The sequence below is a fragment of the Pogona vitticeps genome, chromosome 5 (assembly GCF_051106095.1).
Source record: "Pogona vitticeps strain Pit_001003342236 chromosome 5, PviZW2.1, whole genome shotgun sequence".
Classification (NCBI taxonomy): Eukaryota; Metazoa; Chordata; class Lepidosauria; order Squamata; family Agamidae; genus Pogona; species Pogona vitticeps.
Window position 1 is genome coordinate 31,012,273 of NC_135787.1, and position 22,575 is coordinate 31,034,847.

General features: G+C 38.1%; 1 protein-coding gene across 5 annotated transcripts in view; it reads right to left on the reverse strand.

Annotated features, from left to right (window-relative positions):
• Window positions 1-22,575, reverse strand: part of TRPC3 (transient receptor potential cation channel subfamily C member 3) — a 61,383-nt gene that overhangs the window by 23,295 nt on the left and 15,513 nt on the right. For 4 of the 5 annotated variants that reach the window (XR_013536897.1, XM_020781465.3, XM_020781464.3 and 1 more), the window contains exons 3-5: window positions 12,258-12,443; window positions 2,278-2,442; window positions 1,135-1,351 (exon numbers count right to left, since the gene is read on the reverse strand). Coding sequence is in view for 4 of the 5 variants with exons in the window: in XM_020781465.3 (XP_020637124.3) it covers window positions 1,135-1,351; window positions 2,278-2,442; window positions 12,258-12,443 (568 nt within the window). In the remaining variant the exon portion in view is untranslated. The remainder of the gene's footprint in view (window positions 1-1,134; window positions 1,352-2,277; window positions 2,443-12,257; window positions 12,444-22,575) is intronic. The other variant, XM_073001701.2, reaches the window with a different exon arrangement.

Genomic DNA, 22,575 nt, shown 5'->3' on the forward strand with positions numbered 1-22,575 from the left:
AGGTCATTCTCAGACACACATGTGACGCTAGAAAGGCTTTCAGCACAAGACTCTGCTGTTGCTCCAGTAAGAGCCTCGTGGTGCAGTGGTTAAAACACTGTACTGCAGCTAAAACTGTGCTCACGACCTGGGGTTCAAATCCCAGGTAGCTGGCTCAAGGTTGACTCAGCCTTCCATCCTTCCGAGGTCGGTAAAATGAGTACCCAGCTTGCTGGGGTGGCAATGTGTAGCCTGTATAATTAAAAATTGTAAACCGCCCAGAGAGTGCTTGTAGCGCTATGGGGCGGTATATAAGTCCAATAAATAAATAAATAAATAAGTAGGCAGGTATTACGAAATGGGAGGTATGATATAATGGCGGTAGCCTTTAAAACACATTAGCCAGTCACTGCTCCTCTATAGCCATGCCAACCAGTCAGTTCCGCTCAAGCAGCAACATCTAAAATATGGTCTCAGTCATTTCTGGAGATGTTCTCAGGGAGCTACTATTTTTGACTTGCAGGAATAGCTAATAAAAGTCTGTGGAAACGGAGATCTTCTCCCCTATGTATGACCAACAACAAAGAAAGCCCATGCATATCTTTGTGCATGCACACCCGTATCCACATAAACATACAATTTTCTAAGTAAGGAGCAGCCTGACGTCCATCAATGCTAGCTCAGATCCCCTCTGTAAAGGAACTGGTTTCTAGCAGAAAAGATTTAGGGATGGTGGAGGCTTAAGATCATACTCAGAGCTTCTTGCCCATATCCTGAGCTGCGAGAGAGCAACCGCTGTAGGGGTGGCAGCTGTGCAATACAATAAGGTGCAAGGCCAAGCCAATGCCTCCAACATAAGCAAACTTTGAACAACATTGGATTCTGATTTATTTTAGTAGTTTTTAAAATAATCTTCAGGGCTGATACACCTAGGTTGTGGATAGAAAATTGGCCTCCATACCCTATAAAGGTGCTCACTCCTTCTTAATTGATATGCTTTACAAAGTGGACTGTGAACCACACTAGGACTTGTTAGTTGTGTGTGGATGTACACCTTGGAACAATATGCAATAGTTGTACAGTACTAAAAACACCATTATCTACAAGTCATGTAAAAGCACATTAGGTAAGGTAGTCATTAAGTAATATACATACCAAGCACCCATACCATGATCATTATCTCTGTCCAAGTGAATTGAGTGGTCTTAACCCTAAAGATCTGTTTAGGGTAGTCAGTAACTGTCTCATTTGGTAAAATTGAGATGCCTTCAAATCTATCTGAAGCATTGAATACCAGCAGCCCCAAGAAAATAATAAATGATGCCGCATGAGCCACAAACTTCATGAATGGACTTCGGAGAACTTTTCCGAGCTGAAAAATAAAAACAGAATACGTGCTTGTTTGTTGTTTTAAAGGTATGAATACATTTGTGTTCAGCAAATATCCCAGAGGCAGAATGCACTATACTATATATCCTGGATATTTTTTAGCATTATATTTCCATGCAGAAGTACTTTTCTGCATGCACTAACACCCATACTTTAGAATCATTCAGACATTATTGCTGTACATTCTTATTCTCTGGAAACCACCTTGAAATAATCTTCTGATGAGGAGTGCTGCAGTTTTTATTAAAAATAAATGCAATTAAAATTAGTAAATTAATTTTGGAAGTTGTCACTTGAAAGGATAGCATCCTCTTCTTTTTATTTTTTAAGCATATCAAAGTTGGTTTCCAACCTTGCCCCAACAAAGCTGCTGTGTTCCACCCAATTCTGGTTCAAAATTCAGATTTGCTCTTTGTCTGCTTGTGTAGTGCTACACACACACTATTAAACTCCCAGGCTGGCAGCAATAATCAAGGTATATTATCAACTTAGTAGTAGGCTTCCCAAAGTATTAAGTCAGCCTGATGAATCATAAACTGTACAATCTGATCGTAAAATCAAAGGACATAACAGGGGTGTTTTTGCTGATTATTGAAGTAAAATAAACACAGTATCTTGGGAAACCTATTATAAAGCTATACAGAATCTTTGCTTGCATAAGTAGATGTTTACTTCCATATAATGACAAGCCCATACATGTACCAAATTCAGTCACAGAAGAGAATTATAAGAAAAGGACTTTAACACACTTTGCAATGATTTGCTTTCAGAAACAGGAACACAGTAATCCATATTATTGTATTCCTGCCTTGAGGGAAAGCATGCATAAACAGAAAGCTTTAGGAAACAGAATCAATTTACAGAGAGAGAGAGAGAGAGAGATTTTTAAAAAACACAAAAAACTTGTACCCGGCTACATGGTGCCATCCAGTACCCAACAGCCAAAAATGGAAGGCCCAGAGCAACTACCAACACGACTAGACACTTGATAGCTATGGCCTGTTCCCGTAATCCTGAGAGGTTTTCGTACCAGATAGTCAACAGCTGTTGCTGACAGTTTGGATGGGCCACAAACTGTAAAGAAAACAGGGGGAAATTAAATTACACAGATATACCACACCTGTAATTAATCAGTTCCTCTTCGCCAGTCTTTAAGAATAAGGTAATTACAACAACCAAAAACTAGTTTGAAATGGAAACAAAAAACAGATGTGAGTGCAGATTTTTCACTGAATCTGGACTTAATGAGGAATCCTACACTCACAAACAAACTTGCTGATGGAGCATAGGGAGAAATGGAACTGCATTTCCATTTGCAAAGATGAAGATATTCTGATAGAATGACAAGTTGTAAGAAGTCCCTGAGGAATGAAGGTGTTCTGCTAGTAATGTGTCACCACTGCAGCAGAAGGAAACAAAGTGGATTGAGGTGGAGTTGCCACCCTCAACCCCCTTCATCTCTCCAACATGCCCCTGGAATCAGGGTGCTTCTACTAACTCTGAGTACATCAGTCCTGGAGCTAGCATAGTAGTCCCCAGTGCCCATAGTCAATGGAAGGGGAAAAGGAGATGCTGCTTCCCACACTGGAAAAGTTTATTTCTTGGACCAAAGCTTGCAGTATCAGCCCGCCAGCACTGCAATCTGTAGTCCAAAACCACCTTTTGTCCGCCATTCTCTTGTTCTATAATTTTAGCGTCATCTGGTTTTATTGGTTAGTAGTCATTTTGGTTTTAAATAGTTTCAGTTTTACTTTGGTTTGTTTATCACTGCAAACCACCCAGAATAATGCTTCCACACTTATGGGGTACAGTATACAAAATAAATAAATAAACAAACAAACAAAAAGTCCATTTTCCAAGCGTTATTCCTGCCTTCGCCAACACAAAAATAACATGGGAGTGTTATGTGCGGATTGTTCTTACAGTTGACTCCCCCAATGCAAGCTTGCTCCATTCATTTAGTACAATAATTGCAAAACCAGATAATTCTACAAGTTAATTTCAGTTTAAATTGAGGGTCAAACTATACAAGAAGCTATGTTTGCAATTAGAACATTGTTTCTTAAGAGGTAATGAACATTTATTTATATCTTATATATTTCCTTTTGGGTAGTGACTGATCATCAGGAGGTAAACAACAAATTTCATTTGCATTGATTGTACAAATATGGCTGCTTTGAAGGAATGTGTCTTTTGAGGGATAATGTTTTTTTAACATCTAACTTCCTGTGTAACTGTTAGTCTGACCCAACTAATTTGGTGGAAATTGTGGCCTCAACATAAATTGAAATTTATAAGTTACAATATGCTTACCTAGCAATTCTGCAGTTGGTTTCAGGATGGCAACTTCATGGGCCTTCCAAGTTAAAAAACAACATAAAAACCACGTAATATTAGCTTTTATGGTCTAGAAAAGATGGAGCACCTTGTGGCTCTCCAGATAGTTTTGGCCTGGAATTTCCACAGCCTCTTGCCTTTGGCTGCACTGGGTAGATCTGATGGGTATTCCAGTCCAACAGTTCTGGAAACCAACAGGTTTCCCACTCCACATCTAGATCATCATTAATTACACTCTTTCTATTGGATTTGATACAATATCAGAATAGAATCTATCTGAAGCCATGCTGCCCTTGAAAACAATGAGGCAACCCAACTGCATTTGACTTCCCCCCAAATTGTACAAATCACACTTGTAAACTGTAAGCATCTGTACAGAAGGAAATTTAGCTTGAAGCTGCAAACTGAGTATAAATATGTATATATTCGTGTGTGGGAATTCTCAGTGTAGATCATTTGTGATATTGAAATTTTCCATTTCATTGTGATGTTGCCAATATAATGTACACTAATTGCTTTAAAAGTTTCATTATCAGCTACTAAAATTATATACTGTATTAGCAACCTATTTACATGTTTCCACAGCTCTTCTATGAACTCACCTCAGAAATAGTATTAAATTGCACTTTCCCAAAAATAGGCTTATTTTAAGTTTCTAAAGGCTTCTTACTGTACTGATTGTTACCACCATACAATATTATGCTATTATTAGGTTTGTTTATTTTTGCACATTGCAGAGTTGCTAATAACATGCTAACACCTCCATAGTCTCAAATGAAATTAGAAATATGTATTTTAGCAAAATACAATTATGAACAGTTGCTTTTTTGGTGCAAATGGGATTTTTATTTTAAACATCTCTCATATACGTGATCTATTATTTCATCTTTTGAAATGCAGTACGTTTTCAACAGACATAAAGGTACAACAAAAATGTAATGGTCCTGTGAAGTACGAAGACCTCCAGCCAATAAGATTCTGACAATTGAGACCTACAACAAAAAGCTGCACTGTAAGCATTCTCCTGATCAATACGCTAGGCTGGCCAGCCAGCTCGCTATACCCCTAGAATACATCATTTTAACCCCTCCCTTCCAATCCCACTCTTTTTCATTCCCCCGAGCTAATCTGCAGACCATAACTATTGTATTTTGGCTGTTTAGGTTATTGGCCTGCTTTTTATTTTCAATTACCCCATTTTCTCCTGTTGATTCCTTGGATCTTGGGAATATGAAAAGACCTGCTTCTTTACATTTGATGCTACTTTGCATCTATAACAAGCCCTCAACCATGAATGTAGGAAATAGAGGGACTGATGATATCTCTCACCCAGTCCAAATGTTTGGCTTCTTGAACTATATTCCACACAGTAGCACCTACTCACAAATAATTTGTGCACTACTTCTCATGTAGCCTGCAGATGTTGTATAAGAAAATCCAGAAATGAAGTATGGGGCTCATATACAGACATACAGCCTTACCCTGTTTGCAGATTTCATAAAATATCATCTCTACATATGCAACTGTGAAATGCAGATTCAAAAGCGTATCTGTGATGGGCTATCATAACAGCACATTGTAGTAGCCACCGGAAAGTTTTTATTTATGTCCTGATAAGTCATCCAAGCACAACTTGTGGCCTTCCAGATGTTCCTGGACTGCAGTCCCATCATCCCCTTCCACTGGATATGATGGCAAATGTTAAAGCAGTATCTCAAGGTCATATCTTCATGCTAAGGACACTAATAGTAGAAATTTATGGAAGTTGCTAGCAGTTTATAAAGCACATTGTTAAGCAATACAGCAGACTAGAAAATTACTATAACTTTCATGTAAGTAAGAATAAATGTCAAGAATACTGAGGAAAAAAACTAATGAAAAATTATTTAAACAGGGTTTATTTATTAATATACAAGCAAAGATGTAGAGACTATTGTTGGGTGCTTTTGTAGCCCCTATAAAATATTTGTTCATGTTGTCTGTTAAATGAACGTAAATAAAAAGAAACTATTTTTGTCCGGGTAAGTGGGACTCGTCAGCCCTGGAAGGGCTGGTGGAAGGAAACCTCCACTGCCTTGTGGCTATATCCACTGATGTAAAAGGCTTCAGGAGTCAATTTTGAGGCAAAATCCGGAACTGGAGTCCCGAAGGCAGCTCATGTCATTATGTCAACTCCTGCGACGTCGCTGAAACCAGTTGTATTGGCTCTTGCCTTTCTGTTTGACTATTTCAGTGATGTGGAGAGGGGGCATTTGCTGCTTGCTTGGGTAACAGCCTATCCTCCATATTTTTTTACCCAGGCTTCGTGCCCTGGAGAGGACACTCCAGCTTCACGTACAGCATCAAAACACTAGACGCTGTTCCAAGTCCTCCATACAGAGCACGTTACCATAGTCTCTCGAGACTGAAGGATGCCTATGATGATGATATTTGTGAAACTCTGTTTGGAAGATTCATTAATAGTAAGCAAATAGCTTCATAGAACTTAAAAACGTTACACTTGCACAACACAGTGGGTCATCACTGTATAAGAAAGGCTTTTAAAATGACATACTGGTTTGAAGCTATCCATTAACAATAGTATCTAAGTACAAACCAACTATTTTTCCTGTAACATGGCTAAATTAGTTAGCATTGGCTGCTAAATACTAAACATTCACAAAATAATCAAAGAGCACCTTCACCAGAATGAAGAAAATGATTATAACTTTAAAAATACTCAATAGTTATTTATACGCTTTGTGACATAAAGCTGAAATCAGAGGTATTTCTGAATTCTAGATTTTAGCACATGCATAAATCTCTCAGCCCATTTAGATGTCATCTTAAAACGCAAAATAATGCTTCACCTAGAATACAGATACAGTCTAAATACAGTCATGGCCAAAAATATTGGCACCCTTGCAATTCTGTCATAAAGTGCAACCCTTCTCTCAGAAAATTGCTGCAGTTGCAAATGTTTTGGTACTCACATGTTCATTTATTTGGTTTGCATTGGAACACCAAAAAAAAAAAAAAAAAAAAACAGAGAAGAAAAGTCAAATCTGATACAATCCCACACAGAAACCCAAAAATGCACTGGCCAATATTATTGGGACCCTTAACTTAGTATTTGGTAGGACCCCCTTTGGAAAATATAACTGAAATCAGTACCTTCCTGTAACCATGAATGAGTTTCTTACACCTCTCTACTGGTATTTTGGACCACTCTTCTTTTGCAAACTGCTCCAGGGCCTTCAGATTGGAAAGATGCCTTCTCCCAACTGCTGTTTTGAGATCTCTCCACAGGTGTTCTATGGGATTCAGATCTGGACTCACTACTGGCCATTTCAGAACTCTCCAGCGCTTTGTTTGTAACCATTTCTGAGAGCTTTTTGAAGCGTGTTTCAGGTCATTGTCCTGCTGGAAGACCCATGACCTCTGGTGGAAACGCAGCTCTCTGACACTGGCCACTATGTTGCACTCCAAAATTCTTTGGTAATCATCAGATATTATGACACCATTCATACAGTCAAGGCATCCAGTGCCAGAAGCAACAAAGCAACCCCAAAACATTGTTGAACCTCCACCATGTTTGGCTTTAAATACCCATTTAGTTGACAAGTAATTATTGTTTCTTTTTTACATTATCTTCCAACCATGTTTGGCTGTAGGGACTGTGTTCTTTTCTTTGGAGCGAGGGCTCTGTCCATCAATTGCAGAAGCTGTTAACTTTGTCTCCTGTGTTTTAATTTGTTACTGTGGTTTTTAAAAGGTATGGATTCATTATCTTTTAAGGTACTTTCTGCTAAATGAACTTGTCTATGTACACTGATTTGAGTATGATGACTCATAGGTTACATCAGATCACTTATTAATGTACTTTGGGCCTGAAATAGGATGGAATATAATGTAAAAAAGAAACAATAATTACTTGTCAACTAAATGGGTATTTAAAGGGAATCAGGATGGCTGATTTCCATTTAGAGGCTCGTTATACAGATAGATCACCTCAAATTCAAGGCGTCCTTTCTTCTAATTTACTTTTGTCTAGGTAACTATGAGAATATGTGTCCTATTTAGTTGCTAATATCGGGGGGGGCAGGGAAAGGCAAAATTGCATGAAAATGGAATACAGTTGTGCTAGGAAAGATAAATAAGACATCCAACCCAGAGCAAAGCACAACAGAATGCATACAAAAATCCCATCGCTCTTGATAGCTCAGCTAAATTTTGCTACAAAAGAGAAAATAGGGAACCCTGAAGAAAAAGAGGAAGCATGCATGAAAGGCATATAAAGGGAGTATATACATCAGCTTTTTACAACCTGGTACCCTTCAAATGTCTTACACCAAAAATTCTTGACCATTTCTCTTGGTGGCTGGAGATGATAGGAGCTGAAGCCTGGGTAGCATCAAGTTGGAGTACGTTAATATATATGATGTAGAGTGGATGGTACAGGTACAGCCAGGAATTTTCAGCAACACTGAGTCACTCAGTCTGAGTGAAAAAGTTGCACATATTATGGATATGCTTTAGAGAGAAATATTTGAACATGAGGGGAAAAAACTGCTGTATCTGATCGAGTCTTGACAAACTATCTGCTTCCCTCATTCGATATGTTGTGGGATGCTTATCAGGCAGGGCTGAAATAATAGCCAGGCCGGAGAACCTGTACTTTAAAACACAGCAATTCTACTAAGCTATCATGGCAGATCATTGTTAAGTTACCTATGACAGTAGCTCCCAACCTTGGGTAATCCAGGAATGTAACTTCCAGAAATCCCAGCCAGCACAGTTAGTGGTGAAGGCTTCTGGGAGTTGCAGTCAAAGAACATCTGGGTTACTCAAGGTTGTGAACCACTTGTTTGCAAGCAAAATAATAATTCAACATTTACACAAAAGTTAGCAAACCAAAAAAGCAGCGCAGGACATTTTAGGATATCTGTCTCACATCTGTTAATACACAGGCTCTTAGCATTTTCTTCCTCTGGGGTTATTTTTCTCGCCATGAATCATAGAACAACTCAGAAGAATAAATTAGCAGAGAAGGCAAGAGAGAAATACCAGTGAATGTTCTAGCTGCCTTCTTGAAGTAGTCCAGAAGATACAGTATCTGAAGCATACTAGACCTGTTAATAATAATCAGTAGTTGCATTTTCCTTCCTCACCCTGGCATACAAAATCAGTAAATTTAAAATTGTAGCATCTGTAAATAACACCACCAGTTTCAGTTACTGGAGGATCCCTCTCTCCCCTCAGACTTCATCTCCCACAGACTCTTTAAATAGAGATAGCCTCCGGGGGGGGGGGGCTCACTATCGCAAAGGCTGGTTTCATATCTAGAAGCGGAAAATATTGTATTTATTCCAACAAGAGCTTTTCTCATTCCTCATTCAGTAAATTTGCCTGCTTTTGTCTTAGAGATGGCAGGCTTTGCTGCATGTTGGATGTCTCAGGCACATAACAAGGGATGATTTACATGCTTGGAGAGATAGTGGTGCAAGAAGTGGAAATATACATTTGCTTTAAATGTGATTAGACCCAGAATACCACCTGTTCTAGTCTCATCTTCAGCATTTTTTTATTGCACATCCCAAAAGACAGCTTTAACTAGTACTGTATTTCTTATCATTCAGCATGCAACTTTGGAGCTTAAGCCACTTCCATTGGATTCAGAATACAAATAGGGAACAAATCCCTTGCGTAAGAAGAAATTGGGCTTTATATAGACATACTTTCAAAGTACAGTAAAGGAAATATCAATATTTCACTGACAAATAACCATGTATTCCATCCAAATAATTCATTTTTTCCTTCTGTCCCACAATATGAAAACTCCAGTAGAAATATATTTTCTAATTTATTTTTCCTTATAGCAAAAGGAAAATAAATAATATAAATTAAGTTCTGTTAACTCGTAAACTGAAAATCTGGAATCTGACATAGCATACCATGAAATATTATCCAAAGAATCCTCACATATTATTTATTATCAGAATGTTGTTTTCAAAACATGCTCACATGCTCTTTTGCTCTCGCTTTCGCTCTCTCGCTCTCTCACACAAGCAAACAAATCAAGTCCTGAAGCGCTTATCTTTGGAAACTTATTTCAAATCTGAATTATCTGCCTAAATAAAACTGCAGGGAAAATAAACTCATTCAGTAAATTTCTCTATGTATACTGGCCACTTTGGACCAGAGAGAGTATTATATACAAAGTAGGAATTCTATACAATAGTGTTATCTAAAATTATGAGATAAAGCAGGACACAGAATAGCGCAGCCTCCAAATGTTGTTGGACTTCCGTTCCCATCAGCCTCAGCCATCCTAGCCAAGGCAAGGAATGATCCAAATTGTAGTTCAGTGTCTGAAGGACTAACTGATTCACAGCCCTGACATACGAGGGCTAGTGAATGGCTAGTGCTATTAACATTCTTCTAGAAAATTAAGACACCTATATGCTCATACAATCCACTACTGAAGCAATTTATTTCTAACAACGATATCTAAGGGTCATACTTCACACAGAGTCCTTAATGTGCACCATGAAGGCATAACAATATGCAGAGCCCAACATAGAACAGGTCCTAAAAGGTTACAAAAGCAGTGGGCCCTTGAAGATATAATATGTATTTTTTTAAAGAACCAGCAGGACCTAATTAATTTAGTTATGTTCATAAAGGCCACAGGCTTTGCAAAAAGAAGGGTTTGTTTTGGTACATTATAAAAAGAAACACACGTGTTGTCTCTGCAAATCACCTGGGGCTGTTCTGCACAATAATTGCAGGTTATGGGCCATCTGTCTAGCAACCTCTCATGCTCACAGTTAGGTTCCCATATGCACAACTAGAATTACTAAGGTAGGTGTCTGTAAAAAAGAAGTGTATTTTCTCCTAGGAAATGCAACACCAGCATTGAAAAGGGAACTTGGATAGGATGAAGGCTCTGGAATCTGTATACAGCATGAATTAGAGGATTTGCAGCAATGCACTTCATCTCAAAATAGGAAAGTCTTATACACAGATGTGCATATACTGTATATAGAGAGATGTATACATATAAACAAACAGAGAGAGAGAGAGAGAGAGAGATCACAAAGTATAAGAACCAAGTTTTTATTAATAAAGGATGACTTTTAGGACCCGCCCAAAGTTTTAAAAAGTTCCTTTTCTGAACTACAATACCAAAGTGTAGTTCAAAAAGTAACTTTTATCCCAACTCTGAACTTGTCACTGTACAGATCACAGATAATGCTCAACAGTATAACAGGTACCTAACTACAAAACCAGGTGGTCTGTAACAGAAGGTGTGAAAAAGCTTGCTGACCCTGAGATCATGACCTGGAATTTAGACTCATTTAGGTGCAAATAAATGTAGGTGTCACTGTATGTCTTTCCTTAGAACATTTTAACAAAGATGATGATGACCCAAGAAGATTTTCCATAAGCAAACACACACAGAAAATTGTGGCATGGAAGTTTTATACCTATTTCTGATAAGCTGTGCATCACACAAATTTTGTTCTTTGGTTCTTTTTGAAAAAGACTTTTGTCAGCAGAATCACCCAGATGTATTCAGTGTATCTCATATTACCTCTCACCAAAGCAGGTTACACATATAAACATTCTGGTATCTTAAAGCAGATTTGCAAGAACATGCAAAGGAGGAAGAGCAGGAATATAGCTCTAAAACTGAGAACCTCTTTATTCCAGAAAAGTTAATTTTGGACTACTAATCCTAAAATCTCACAACCAGCCTGGCCACCTGAAGAGGATGTAGATTGTGACTAAAATCTCTTCCTGCCAGACCAAAAATAAATTTAGGAAAGTCAATAGAACAGGAATTATCAAAGCATTTCTGCCTGATAGAACATTTCTGTTTGTGCTGCACAAAAGCACTAAGCGCTTTTGAAAAATTGGTAGATCTACTACGCAGAACCTGGATCAGGAAGCAGACTATACAGTGCCTATCATCTACCCCCACTGCACTATGAACCACTAAGTAAAATGGAAAGCTCACATCTGTACTTACCTTTCTCCTGAAATTAATGTGATGTAGAAATGCTTAACTTTGGGCATAATGTAACCATTTCAGGAGGACTGAGTAGAATGGCAATGCAATCAAAATCATACATACTTATACAGCATCACACCTGTTTACAGAAGAATAATTTCCCAAGTCTTCCTGTTGTGCAGAAAGCACCCTGTGCAAAACATGCCTGTTACTATCTCTCAGGCTTTTAACACAATATTGTCAAGGCTGACATTGTTCCAGTCTTATCAGGAAGTGGCGCAGAATGAAACTGAGATCTTCTGCATGTAACGTTAATATATGCTCTGCAACTGAGCTATCAGAACAACATTAAAGGGGTCATGTACTAAGATCCCTAGTATAATTTCACTCAGAAAGTCAACTTCTCTGAGGTTTTAATTTCACACTACTTTGACTAGAAACAGCAATTCCATTAGAAGACAGGCTCCAATAAGTACTTACAGTGCAGCCATGCCATAATATTTAAGGTTACTACAACAGGCATCAAATATGCTTCCTGTAAGAGTGAGCTACATACCTTTTTGACTTCATATTTAATTGCTAGTTTGACACGACTCAATGAAGCTCTGTGTCTCTGTGTTTCCACCGGCTCAGCCTCCAAATCTCCATTTAAAATGGCTTCTACTTCTTCAGAATCTCGGCAAAGATCAAGGACACCAACCACAAAATCCTTGCATTGCATAGACAGCTTGCGATAGTCATTCTAAGTAGTAAAGAAGAGAAGGGCCCTTGATTCACATCAAAGTACAGTGTAATTGATAAGTGTAGCAATTTCATAATGTGATTATACATATATATTTAATATGTAAATTCTCTCAGTGAGCTTGGATGTCATATACTCTTTACCCTCCTTGGATGTCACAGTATTCAAATTATGCATCACTGTCCATAAAAACAGAGATATCAATATATGTAGCAAGGTAGGAAATGAAGAAAAACTCAAGAATAAAATGACTAGGAAAGTTAAGCTGATTAAATGTCTCCCTGAATTAGGATCCAACACACTTGAATTACTATGTCTTTATCTTCTGTGCTACTACATCACAAAATTCCCAATACACCTGCCTCTTGGAAGATAAATACAGTACTACATTTTCCTTCTGTCTCTTTTTCTTATCAAACCATCAGTAATCACATTAATGTTCCTTGGTTTCTATTACACTTATCTTAGTTTTGGTTCACCATCTAATTTCTCACTTGCACCAATGGGAACTTTTCTTCCAGTGCAGATTGTAAGGGGGTGGGGAGAGAGCGGGATCAAAAAAATACAATATCGCCAACCTCCTCTGAGTGTCCAAATCTAAATCACCCTTTCTTGTCATCTGCTTTCTTTAAAACCATCCACACAATTGCTACTTTGCACCAATAGCATATTAAAAGAATTTCTGGGACCACATCCTAATGAAATCCACTCAAAATATGCCTTCCTCTGGGCACTAAGTGGCACCAGTTCTGCCTTAGCAAGCACTTCATCCCTGTGAGATATGTTAAACCAGTGGTTCTTAACGTGGGCGATAATGCCCCCCAGGGGGCGATTTCATTTTTCAGGGGGGCGGTAGAATGAAAAGGGGCGGTGTGGGGGCGGTAGAGCAGAAGGGGGGCGGTAGGGGGCGCTGGAGCAAGCCAAACCTGTGAAGATGGCTGCAGCCTTTTTACAGTGTGCATGAATATATATTTTCCTCACATTTTAATTTAGTTTCAAACTTTTTGTCTTGAAATTTTTAGTTCCTGCATTTGTTTTTATGCCCCTTTTATATTTCTTTTTGTGTCTTAAAAGTCAGTTGCCACTAAATCATTAAATGTTACTTTTTGGGGGGCATTTCATTTTCTTGGAATTTAATTTTGTTTTCAGGGGTCATTGGATGTAAGTGTCTTAAATAAATAAATAAATAAATAAATAAATAAATAAATAAATAAATAAATAAATATATCATCACCGTGGGGAGGGGGGCGATGATAACTTCCTCAATGGCTCAAGGGGGCGTTTCTTTCAAAAAGGTTAAGAACCACTGCGTTAAACTATGAGCTTGCTGTCAATTACACACAGTTGTGGATGGGATTGTTGACAATGAGGTCAGATGGAAATTAAATGTACCAAAGACTGGATTTAATAATCAGTCAGAAGGATGATGTGCTTAAGACAGTCATCGCAGTTCGCAGTCAGTGGTGGAACACAGGGGAAGAAGCGATTTCTAAAGGTATTCAAAAGCAGTACTATGAACAGAACTTGAATAAGTTAATATTTAGGTCAATAATATCCAGAATTTTCCAGCTAGCATGGGCAATGGTAGCCATGGGGATTCTGGGGTCTCCAAAAAAAAAAGCTTTATTTTTTTAAACACTTCCAAACTCTGAGCTTAAACTGTACTTCAAAGACCACAGGAAGCTGGAACCAGAACACTGTGTACAGTTTTCCTGACAATACACTCACATTACAAAGGAAGCTACTACAGTCTATACCAGTTGACGATTTGGAAGTGTAACCAAGAGCCGTGCTTTGCTGTCCTCAGTGGAGAATTCTGTATGTTGAACACCACTCCATCTCTTTGTCATCCTAGGTGCCCCCTGTCTCATCCGTATTTTCTGTTACTACAGCTGTCTCCACTTTCTCACAGTTTCACATAAATCTCTTATTACTGTTATCTTTTTAAAATGTTCTAGTTCAGGAACTTTTTAGTGCTGCATTTTCAGGGGTAAATACAACAACTCCCTGGGCATGGCTGAATATAACCTATCTCCTCATGTTACACTCTGTTACCATTTCAGATCTTTTCTTTTAATTGCAGATTCTTACTTGTCCCAGCTATCTTACCCTCCTTTTATTATTCTAGAAAATAAATTTAAAACTCACATTATCAGAATGGCTAAGTCCTAGCTATTGTCCTCAATTCAGAGAAAGTTAAAGACTTAATTGCAAGATATAATATCTTGTTTCCTTTGGTTGGAAATTGTTATTTTTAAACATTGACTAATCTAAAACTACCCATAACTGACAACATAATTAGTCAGATGATCAATTGAATTTTTAACAATAACTCTGTAAAGTTTAGAATGTCTGCAGCAAATGTGCTGAAGGCTCCAACCTTGTATGCACATACCTGGAACAATTTACTTTTCCATTAATACATTTAGGATTGCACAGTAAATCAACTAGTCCTAACACAACCCACATAATCAGAAATCTGACAAGTCATCTTGTACATGGTGAAGTGATACAGTTGAGAAAGTCAACATTTGAAGCATATTTATTTATTATTTTTTATTATTTTATTTATATCCCACCTATCTGGTCGGGTCAGGACCACTCTAGGCAGCTAACAACATATATGAAGTGACTCTGAATGAACTGATTACAGTAATTAAAGTTTTGAAGAAAGAATATGGTAATTGGTGCTAAAATTTTATTTTCATATTTTCCAAGTTATCTATTCTAAAATGTTTTTGTAAATATGTCTCTGCCACAAAAACAAAGTACACTTTCTATAAAAACACGTCCCTTTCAGGACAAAAGCTGTGATTTAACAAACCACTTATTTGAAATTAATGGAATAAAAATAATGGGTTAAGTGTGCATAAAACATTTTTAAGTTTTATACCATATTAAGCTGCCTCTGGATCATAACTGGAAACATGACACAATCATAAGATCTGATTAGTGTCTTTCTCTTAATGGATCTTACAATCTCCTTTTGTCAGTTTCTATCCCCCCCCCAAATCTGATATCCTCCAGATGTTTTGATCTAGTAACCCAACAGCCTCAACCAGCAAAGCCAATAATAGGCAAGGATGGTAGGGAGCATAACCTAAAACCTTTGGAGGGCAGTAGGTTGTAGAAGGCTCATTATGCAAGTGTTTAGTGATCTCTTCCCTCCAGGCTGATTGATTCCTCTGCTGTATCAGGTTATCAACTTTCATGAAGAAGCATTTGTCAGTGATCTGCTCTTTATACTACCTTTCTAGTTACATTAATCTAGCTCACATCCTCTGCACCAGGATTTATACTCTTCACATTTGGCTACTCATACATGACAACACTTCTCATGAGTTTTTTCACTCTAGCTTTTCTGGTTATCTTCATAGAAAATCTCTGTGCCTGTACCTCAGTTTGTGCAGCATGACCTTGGCTTCTTCCTGCAGCTGTGAAATATGCTCCCCATGTACCTCCCCCTGCATTAAAAGACAGAATGTTCCCTCTCCTTCCCCCACTTCTGCAGAACTGTCTGCATGTGTATCAGAATACTATAAACATAGAATAAGAACACAAATCTTCAAAGAATCACTTGAACATCTGTATTTTTTTTCTGTAACACACATACTCATCTCTTTCAGGCACTTAATGTCACTGATGCTAATTTTTCCACACATAAAAAAGTTTATTATTATTATGCGGCAAGGTACCACTATATTCCTTTTAAATCTTACGTTTTTCAATAATATTATGGGTGCAGTTTAGAACCTATTTTGTTCATTCTTCATGACCTTGAGGAAGAGGTTAACTGAATCAAACATATTTAATTCTAGGCCTAGTTATAGGAGATTATATCTCATTTAAAATCAATTAAAATTAAGTTTATGCCACTTGATCTAGCACTGTAGCCTGCAGATATGGTTCACAAGACACCACTATCCAGTAAACCTCTTCCCCATAATACTTATTTTCAATTATTTTTCCATATAGTTCACCGTGCAGCATGAATAAAGTTCCTTCTATAATAAATAATAACAATGGGCTGTCAAGGAAATTCTGACTTATGGCAACATTTTCCAGAGTTTTCTAGGTAGAAAGTACTCAGAAATGGTTTACCAATCTTTTTTCCCGGGGTCATCCTGGGACTGTACAGCCTGCCAAAGGCCACAAAGGTGCTTCCCCCCTGGAGACACAATAAGGAATTGAACTACCAACACTCATTGAGCTATAAAGGTCAGTGGCAAATTATCTGGTCTGAAAAGTCACTTACACATTTTAAAATTACTTTGCTAATAAGAACATAATTATGCAAAAAGGCCCAACTTCACAAGAGAGATCTCCCAATGGCCTTCCAACACTAGGGAACTATTTTTCCAGTCGTTACTGCTACCGACATGGTTTTCTAATTGTGTTGTTAACATGCAGTGTAGCAACTTCCTTCCAGGTTCTCATTTACCTGGAAAGAGCCCTCTTTTCCTGAACTCCTGCTACTAATTTGGATCTGGTTTGAATACAAAGCAGGCAAAACAGTTACTTAGCAAACATAATATACCACCCAAAATGTCAATATTAGACAGCAAGTGGGCAAGTTCATTTCAACAGTAACAACAGAGGTAACACATTACAGTATGGCTTTCATTCTAGGAAGAGAAACTGAAAGAGAACTGAGTGTGCCCTTTGCTGAGAAGACATCAGGGGTTTTGTTTTGTTATGCTGTTTTTTTACTACAAAAGGCTTCTGGTCCAGAAATCTTTGTGAAGGATATAGTATTGAAAAGGGTGTTCCAGATATCAAGATTTTAAGGATCTTTTTTCCATCTTACAAACTAGCAAATGTATAACACAGTTATACTGTATAAGCCTTTGAGGACTTTAGTCCCCTTCAACAAATGCAATATTATGTTGAGTTATATATGGTGGTGAGATTATAAACAGTGAAGTGTTTGCTTTCTGTATTACATTTATTTCAACTTCTGTGTTAAAAGTGTCAACTGAATACTGTGTGTGTTTGTGTGTGCACATAGCTCACCATAGTACCTCATGCATTTGATGGAGAATTTTTAAGACCTTAAAGTGCCACAAGACACTTCATTGCTTAATCACTGAAAGTTTTCTCAGGATTATTTGTTTCCATTGGATCATGATTAAAGCTTTTATAAAAGAAAGCCCTGATAATGCCAGCTATATCTCCTTGACAAGGGATAATCTAACAAAGAGCAGCTTCTGTTCTTTTAAAGTATTAAAGGATTTTCAATTTTGCAGAGTAGCAATAACCTTAATAAGAATGAGAATTTTCTCAAGACTGCCAGCAGTGCCAGTTAAGAGCCCTGGAATTGATCTATTTCAAACTTCCATAAACTTAAATTTTTAAAAAGTTGCGATGGCTATGTCCAAAATGGTTTTGAGTACTTGTATACTACTAGTGACAAACCAGATAATCTCTAGAGCTCGGAATAACCCTTTTTTATCCAATTAAATCACAGATTTTAGCAAGGAAAGCAAACTCTTGGATTCATAGATGACTCAAGAAAATAAGTTGTAAAGCATACACTTGTAAGCATGCACTCGTTTTCTTTCTGCTACAAAAATGGTCACTGTTATTAGTAAGATCATGGGCTGAGTGGGGGGCCACTCCACTCCATCATGACCCATCTGTATTATTAGCTATGCTCTGTTCAAAGCTTTTGGCATTTCTACTCTGAAGGCAACAGGACCTGTCATCAAGGATTTTATCTTTCATTCTTGTTTTGACACAAGAAGAGTGAGAGAGCAAGCAAATTTGTTCACATTCTGCTTCCCTTGTATGTGTTATGTGGCATCTAAGTTGATTCTGAATTAGGATGATCCTAGGAATATTTTTAAGGTATGAGAAATATTAAAATAATGCTTTTACTTCTACCATCCCTCCAGTGAATTTCCATGGCCAAACACCCAAGTCTCCCACTTCCTTTACTGAACCCAAACATGGTGTAATGCTTTCTGTTCCAAGCTGATGACACAATTCCAGGTGACAGTCAAAAACAAACTATACTGTAGTTTCCAGTCCACCTTCCAGCTTATCTACCATTTGCCCCATGGACAACAACAGATCCTTGGCCACCACTGCTAGATTCTGCATTTCAAATTAATTTGCTTTAGCTATAAGACAACTAACCATTTTGTTGCTAAGGCAGCCCCTACTTAGAAGGTATGTATGTCGGTCCCAAACTATACACAGATCAAACATATTGCACTGGAAAGGTCAGAAATGTTCTGATAAGAGCCTGCTGAAACCTATACGGAGGAGTATTGCACAGCCAGATTCCCACTTTCTGTTGCAAACAAAAAACAGGACCGATCACAGACATTTACTCACACAAACGAACAAGTTATACAGAAGGTTCACATTTTGTGACTGGGCAAAACTAATGACATACATGTTGAATTATTTATTTCACAACACCCCAAGATGAGAATGGTATATTTTGTTCCTCTCCCCTTTATTTTCACAATTCTTTGAACTGAATTAGTCTGGGTGACAGTGATAGGCCAAAGGTCACCCAATGAGCTTCATGGCCAAATGAGGAATTGAACTTGCATCTCCTGAGTCCTAGGCCCGACACCTTAACTATAGCACCACACTAGTTGCATTGAAGACTTTCCCTATTAATTATGTTCTTTAAGGAAATCTGGATTATATCTGAATTATAAATTTGTTAAATATCAAAATTATGTGCAAATATCAGGATTTGTACATAATTTTGATATTTATCAATTTATTACATGTTTTCCTTAACCATTCTTCAACGGTGCTGCTCATGATTTCCCAATTTTCCACCACAGCTCCCCAATGAGTACCAGTTATATGTATCAGTAACCTTAGTTGGTAGTGAAATGGGATTTTATAAGTAAAGCAATGGTGATAACTTTAGAGAGTTTCTCAATAAAGCACAATCCATCAGCTCAATGGAGTAAAACCTAGCACAACATTAACAAAGCCATGGCATTGGAGCCTGGAAGGAAGAAAAGACCAATGTTCATGTACATTACTGGTCTTTTTCTTTCTGCGGGATGATGCAAATGATCCTAGACTAACACTCTTATTCTCATCCTTGAGCAAATAGAGCAGGTTTTAAACTTCATTGCTAGTATCCTATTCAGAATGCATGGGAAATCGTATAAGCCTTCCCCTTCTCTGGCAGACACCTTGTTGGGCACCCTCTTTACAAGTAGTCACACAATCAATCTCACAAGCACTTTGAGGTTGGGTACCCAAGAAGAACCTGCTGGAGCATGAGGAATGTTTACACATTTTCTAGGTTAACATAGCATAACAGGGTAGCAGCCCATGTATATCTTAAGTGCACAACAACTACTTATTGCATATTGAGACACTGGAGTCTTGAGGAAATTTCTTACAATAGTAACAGCTACCTGTCAAGCTTCTTAGTATTTCACTCTTACAACAAAGTCCTTGTTATTTTAATGATAGCCAGTTTCATAAAATTTTGATATGAAACTTAAGCACCAATAAATAAAGGCAATAAGCAACACACACGCAAACACACACACACATGGTCATATTGTAATACATAAAATACAAAATATTTACAAGGTTGTACTATAAAATAAAATAAAATAATTATATTGTAATGAAAAGGGCAGGCTTCACTACACCATGAATTACACCTGGGCACCACTGGGCATCCGTACTCCTTCATGGATTGCTGCCTTGTCGTGGCGAAGGGGCTTGAGTAATTCAGAGAAGCTATGGGATATGCCGTGCAGGGACACCCAAGACGGACAGGTCATAGTGGAGAGTTCTGACTAAATGCGATCCACCTGGAGCAGGAAGTGGCAAGTCACTCCAGTATCTTTGCCAAGAAAACTCCATGGACAAAAAGAAAAGGCTAAAAGACATGATGCTGGAAGATGAGCCCCTCAGGTTAGAAGGCATCCAACATTCTACTGAGGAAGAGCGGACGACAAGTACAGGTAGCTCCAGAGCTAATGAAGTGGTTGGGCCAAAGCCGAAAGGACGCTCAGCTGTGGACGTGCCTGGAAGTGAAAGGAAAGTCCAATGCTGCAAAGAAAAATACTGCATAGGAACCTGGAATATAAGATCTATGAACTTTGGTAAATTGGATGTGATCAAACAGGAGATGGCAAGTATAAACATTGACATATTGGGCATCAGTGAACTAAAATGAACAGGAATGGGCGAGTTCAATTCAGACAATTATCATATTTACTATTGTGGGCAAGAATCCCGTAGAAGGAATGGAGTAGCCCTCATAGTCAACAAAAAAGTGGGGAAAGCTGTACTGGGATACAATCTCAAAAATGATAGAAGAATTTCAATACGAATCCAAGGCAGATCTTTCAACATCACAGTAATCCAAGTTTATGCACCAACCACCAATGCTGAAGAGGCTGGAACTGACCAATTCTATGAAGGCTTGCAACACCTTCTAGAACTAAAACCAAGGAATTTTTTTTTTGTCATTATAGGGGACATTATAGGGGACTCCCTATAAAGTAGGGAGTCAAGAGATAAAAGGAACAACAGTTAAGTTTGGTCTTGGAGTTCAAAATGAAGCAAGACAAAGGCTAATAGAGTTTTGTCAAGAGAACAAGCTGGTCATCACAAACACTCTTTTCCAACAATACAAGAGGCGACTTTACACATGGACATCACCAGATGGGCAGTTTCAATATCAGATTGGTTATATTCTTTGCAGCCAAAGATGGAGAAGCTCTATACAGTCAGCAGAAACAAGACCAGGAGCTAATTGTGGCTCTGATCATCAGCTTCTTATAGCAAAACTCAAGCTTAAACTGAAGAAAGTAGGAAAAATTACTGGGCTAGTCAGGTCTAAACCAAATCCCTTATGAATACACAGTGGAAGTGAAGAACAGATTTAAGGAACTAGATTTGGTGGAAAGAGTGCCTGAAGAACTATGGATGGAGGCCTATAACATTGTACAGGGGACAGCAACAAAAACCATAGCAAAGAAAAGGAAATGCAAGAAGGCAAAGTGGCTGTCCAATGAGGCCTTACAAATACCAGAGAAGAAAAGGGAAACAAAATGCAAGGAAGTTAGGGAAAGTTACAGAAAATTGAATGGAGACTTCCAAAGCATAGCAAGGAGAGACAAGAGGGCTTTTCTTAAATTAACAGTGCTGTGAAACAGGGCAAAATAATAGAAAGGGAAAAACCAGAGATCTGTTCAAGAAAATTGGAGATATTAAAAGAACCTTTTGTTCAAAGATGGACATGATAAAGGACAAAAATGGCAGGGACCTCACAGAATCAGAAGACATCAAGAAGAGGTGGCAGGAATACACAGAGGAAGAGAGTGAAGTCAAGTGGACCTTAGAAAGCATGGCTAACAGCAAGGCCAGTGGAGGTGATGGCATTCCAGTTGAACTATTTAAAATTTTAAAAGATGATGCTGTTAAGGTGGCTCACTCAATATGCCAGCAAGTTTGGATAACTCAACAGTGGCCAGAAGAATGGAAAAGATCAATCTCCATCCCACTCCCAAAGAAGTGCAGTGCCAAAGAATGCGCCAACTACTGTACAACTGCATTCATTTCACATGCTAGCAAGGTTATGCTCAAAATCCTCCAAGGTAGGCTTCAGCAATATGTGGACCGAGAACTCCCAGAAGTACAAGCTGGATTTCAAAGGGGCAGAGGCCAGAAGAGACGAAATTGCTAATATGCACTGGATTACGGAGAAAGCCAGAGAGTTCCAGAAAAACATCTACTTCTGCTTCACTGACCACGCAAAAGCTTTTGACTGTGTGGACCACAACAAACTATGGCAAGTTCTTAAAGAAATGGGAGTGCCTGACCACCTTCTCTATCTACTGAGAAATCTGTATGTGGGACAGAAGGAACAGTTAGAACTAGATATGGAACAACTGATTGGTTCAAAATTGGGAAAGGAGTACGATAAGGCTGTATATTATCCCCCTGCTTATTTAACTTATATGCAGAATATATCATGCAAAAGGCTGGACTGGATGAATCCCAAACTGGAATTAAGATTGCCGGAAGAAATATCAACAACCTCAGATATGCAGATGATACCAGTCTGATGGCAGAAAATGAGGAAGAATTAAAGAACCTCTTAATGAGGGTGAAAGAGGAGAGCGCAAAA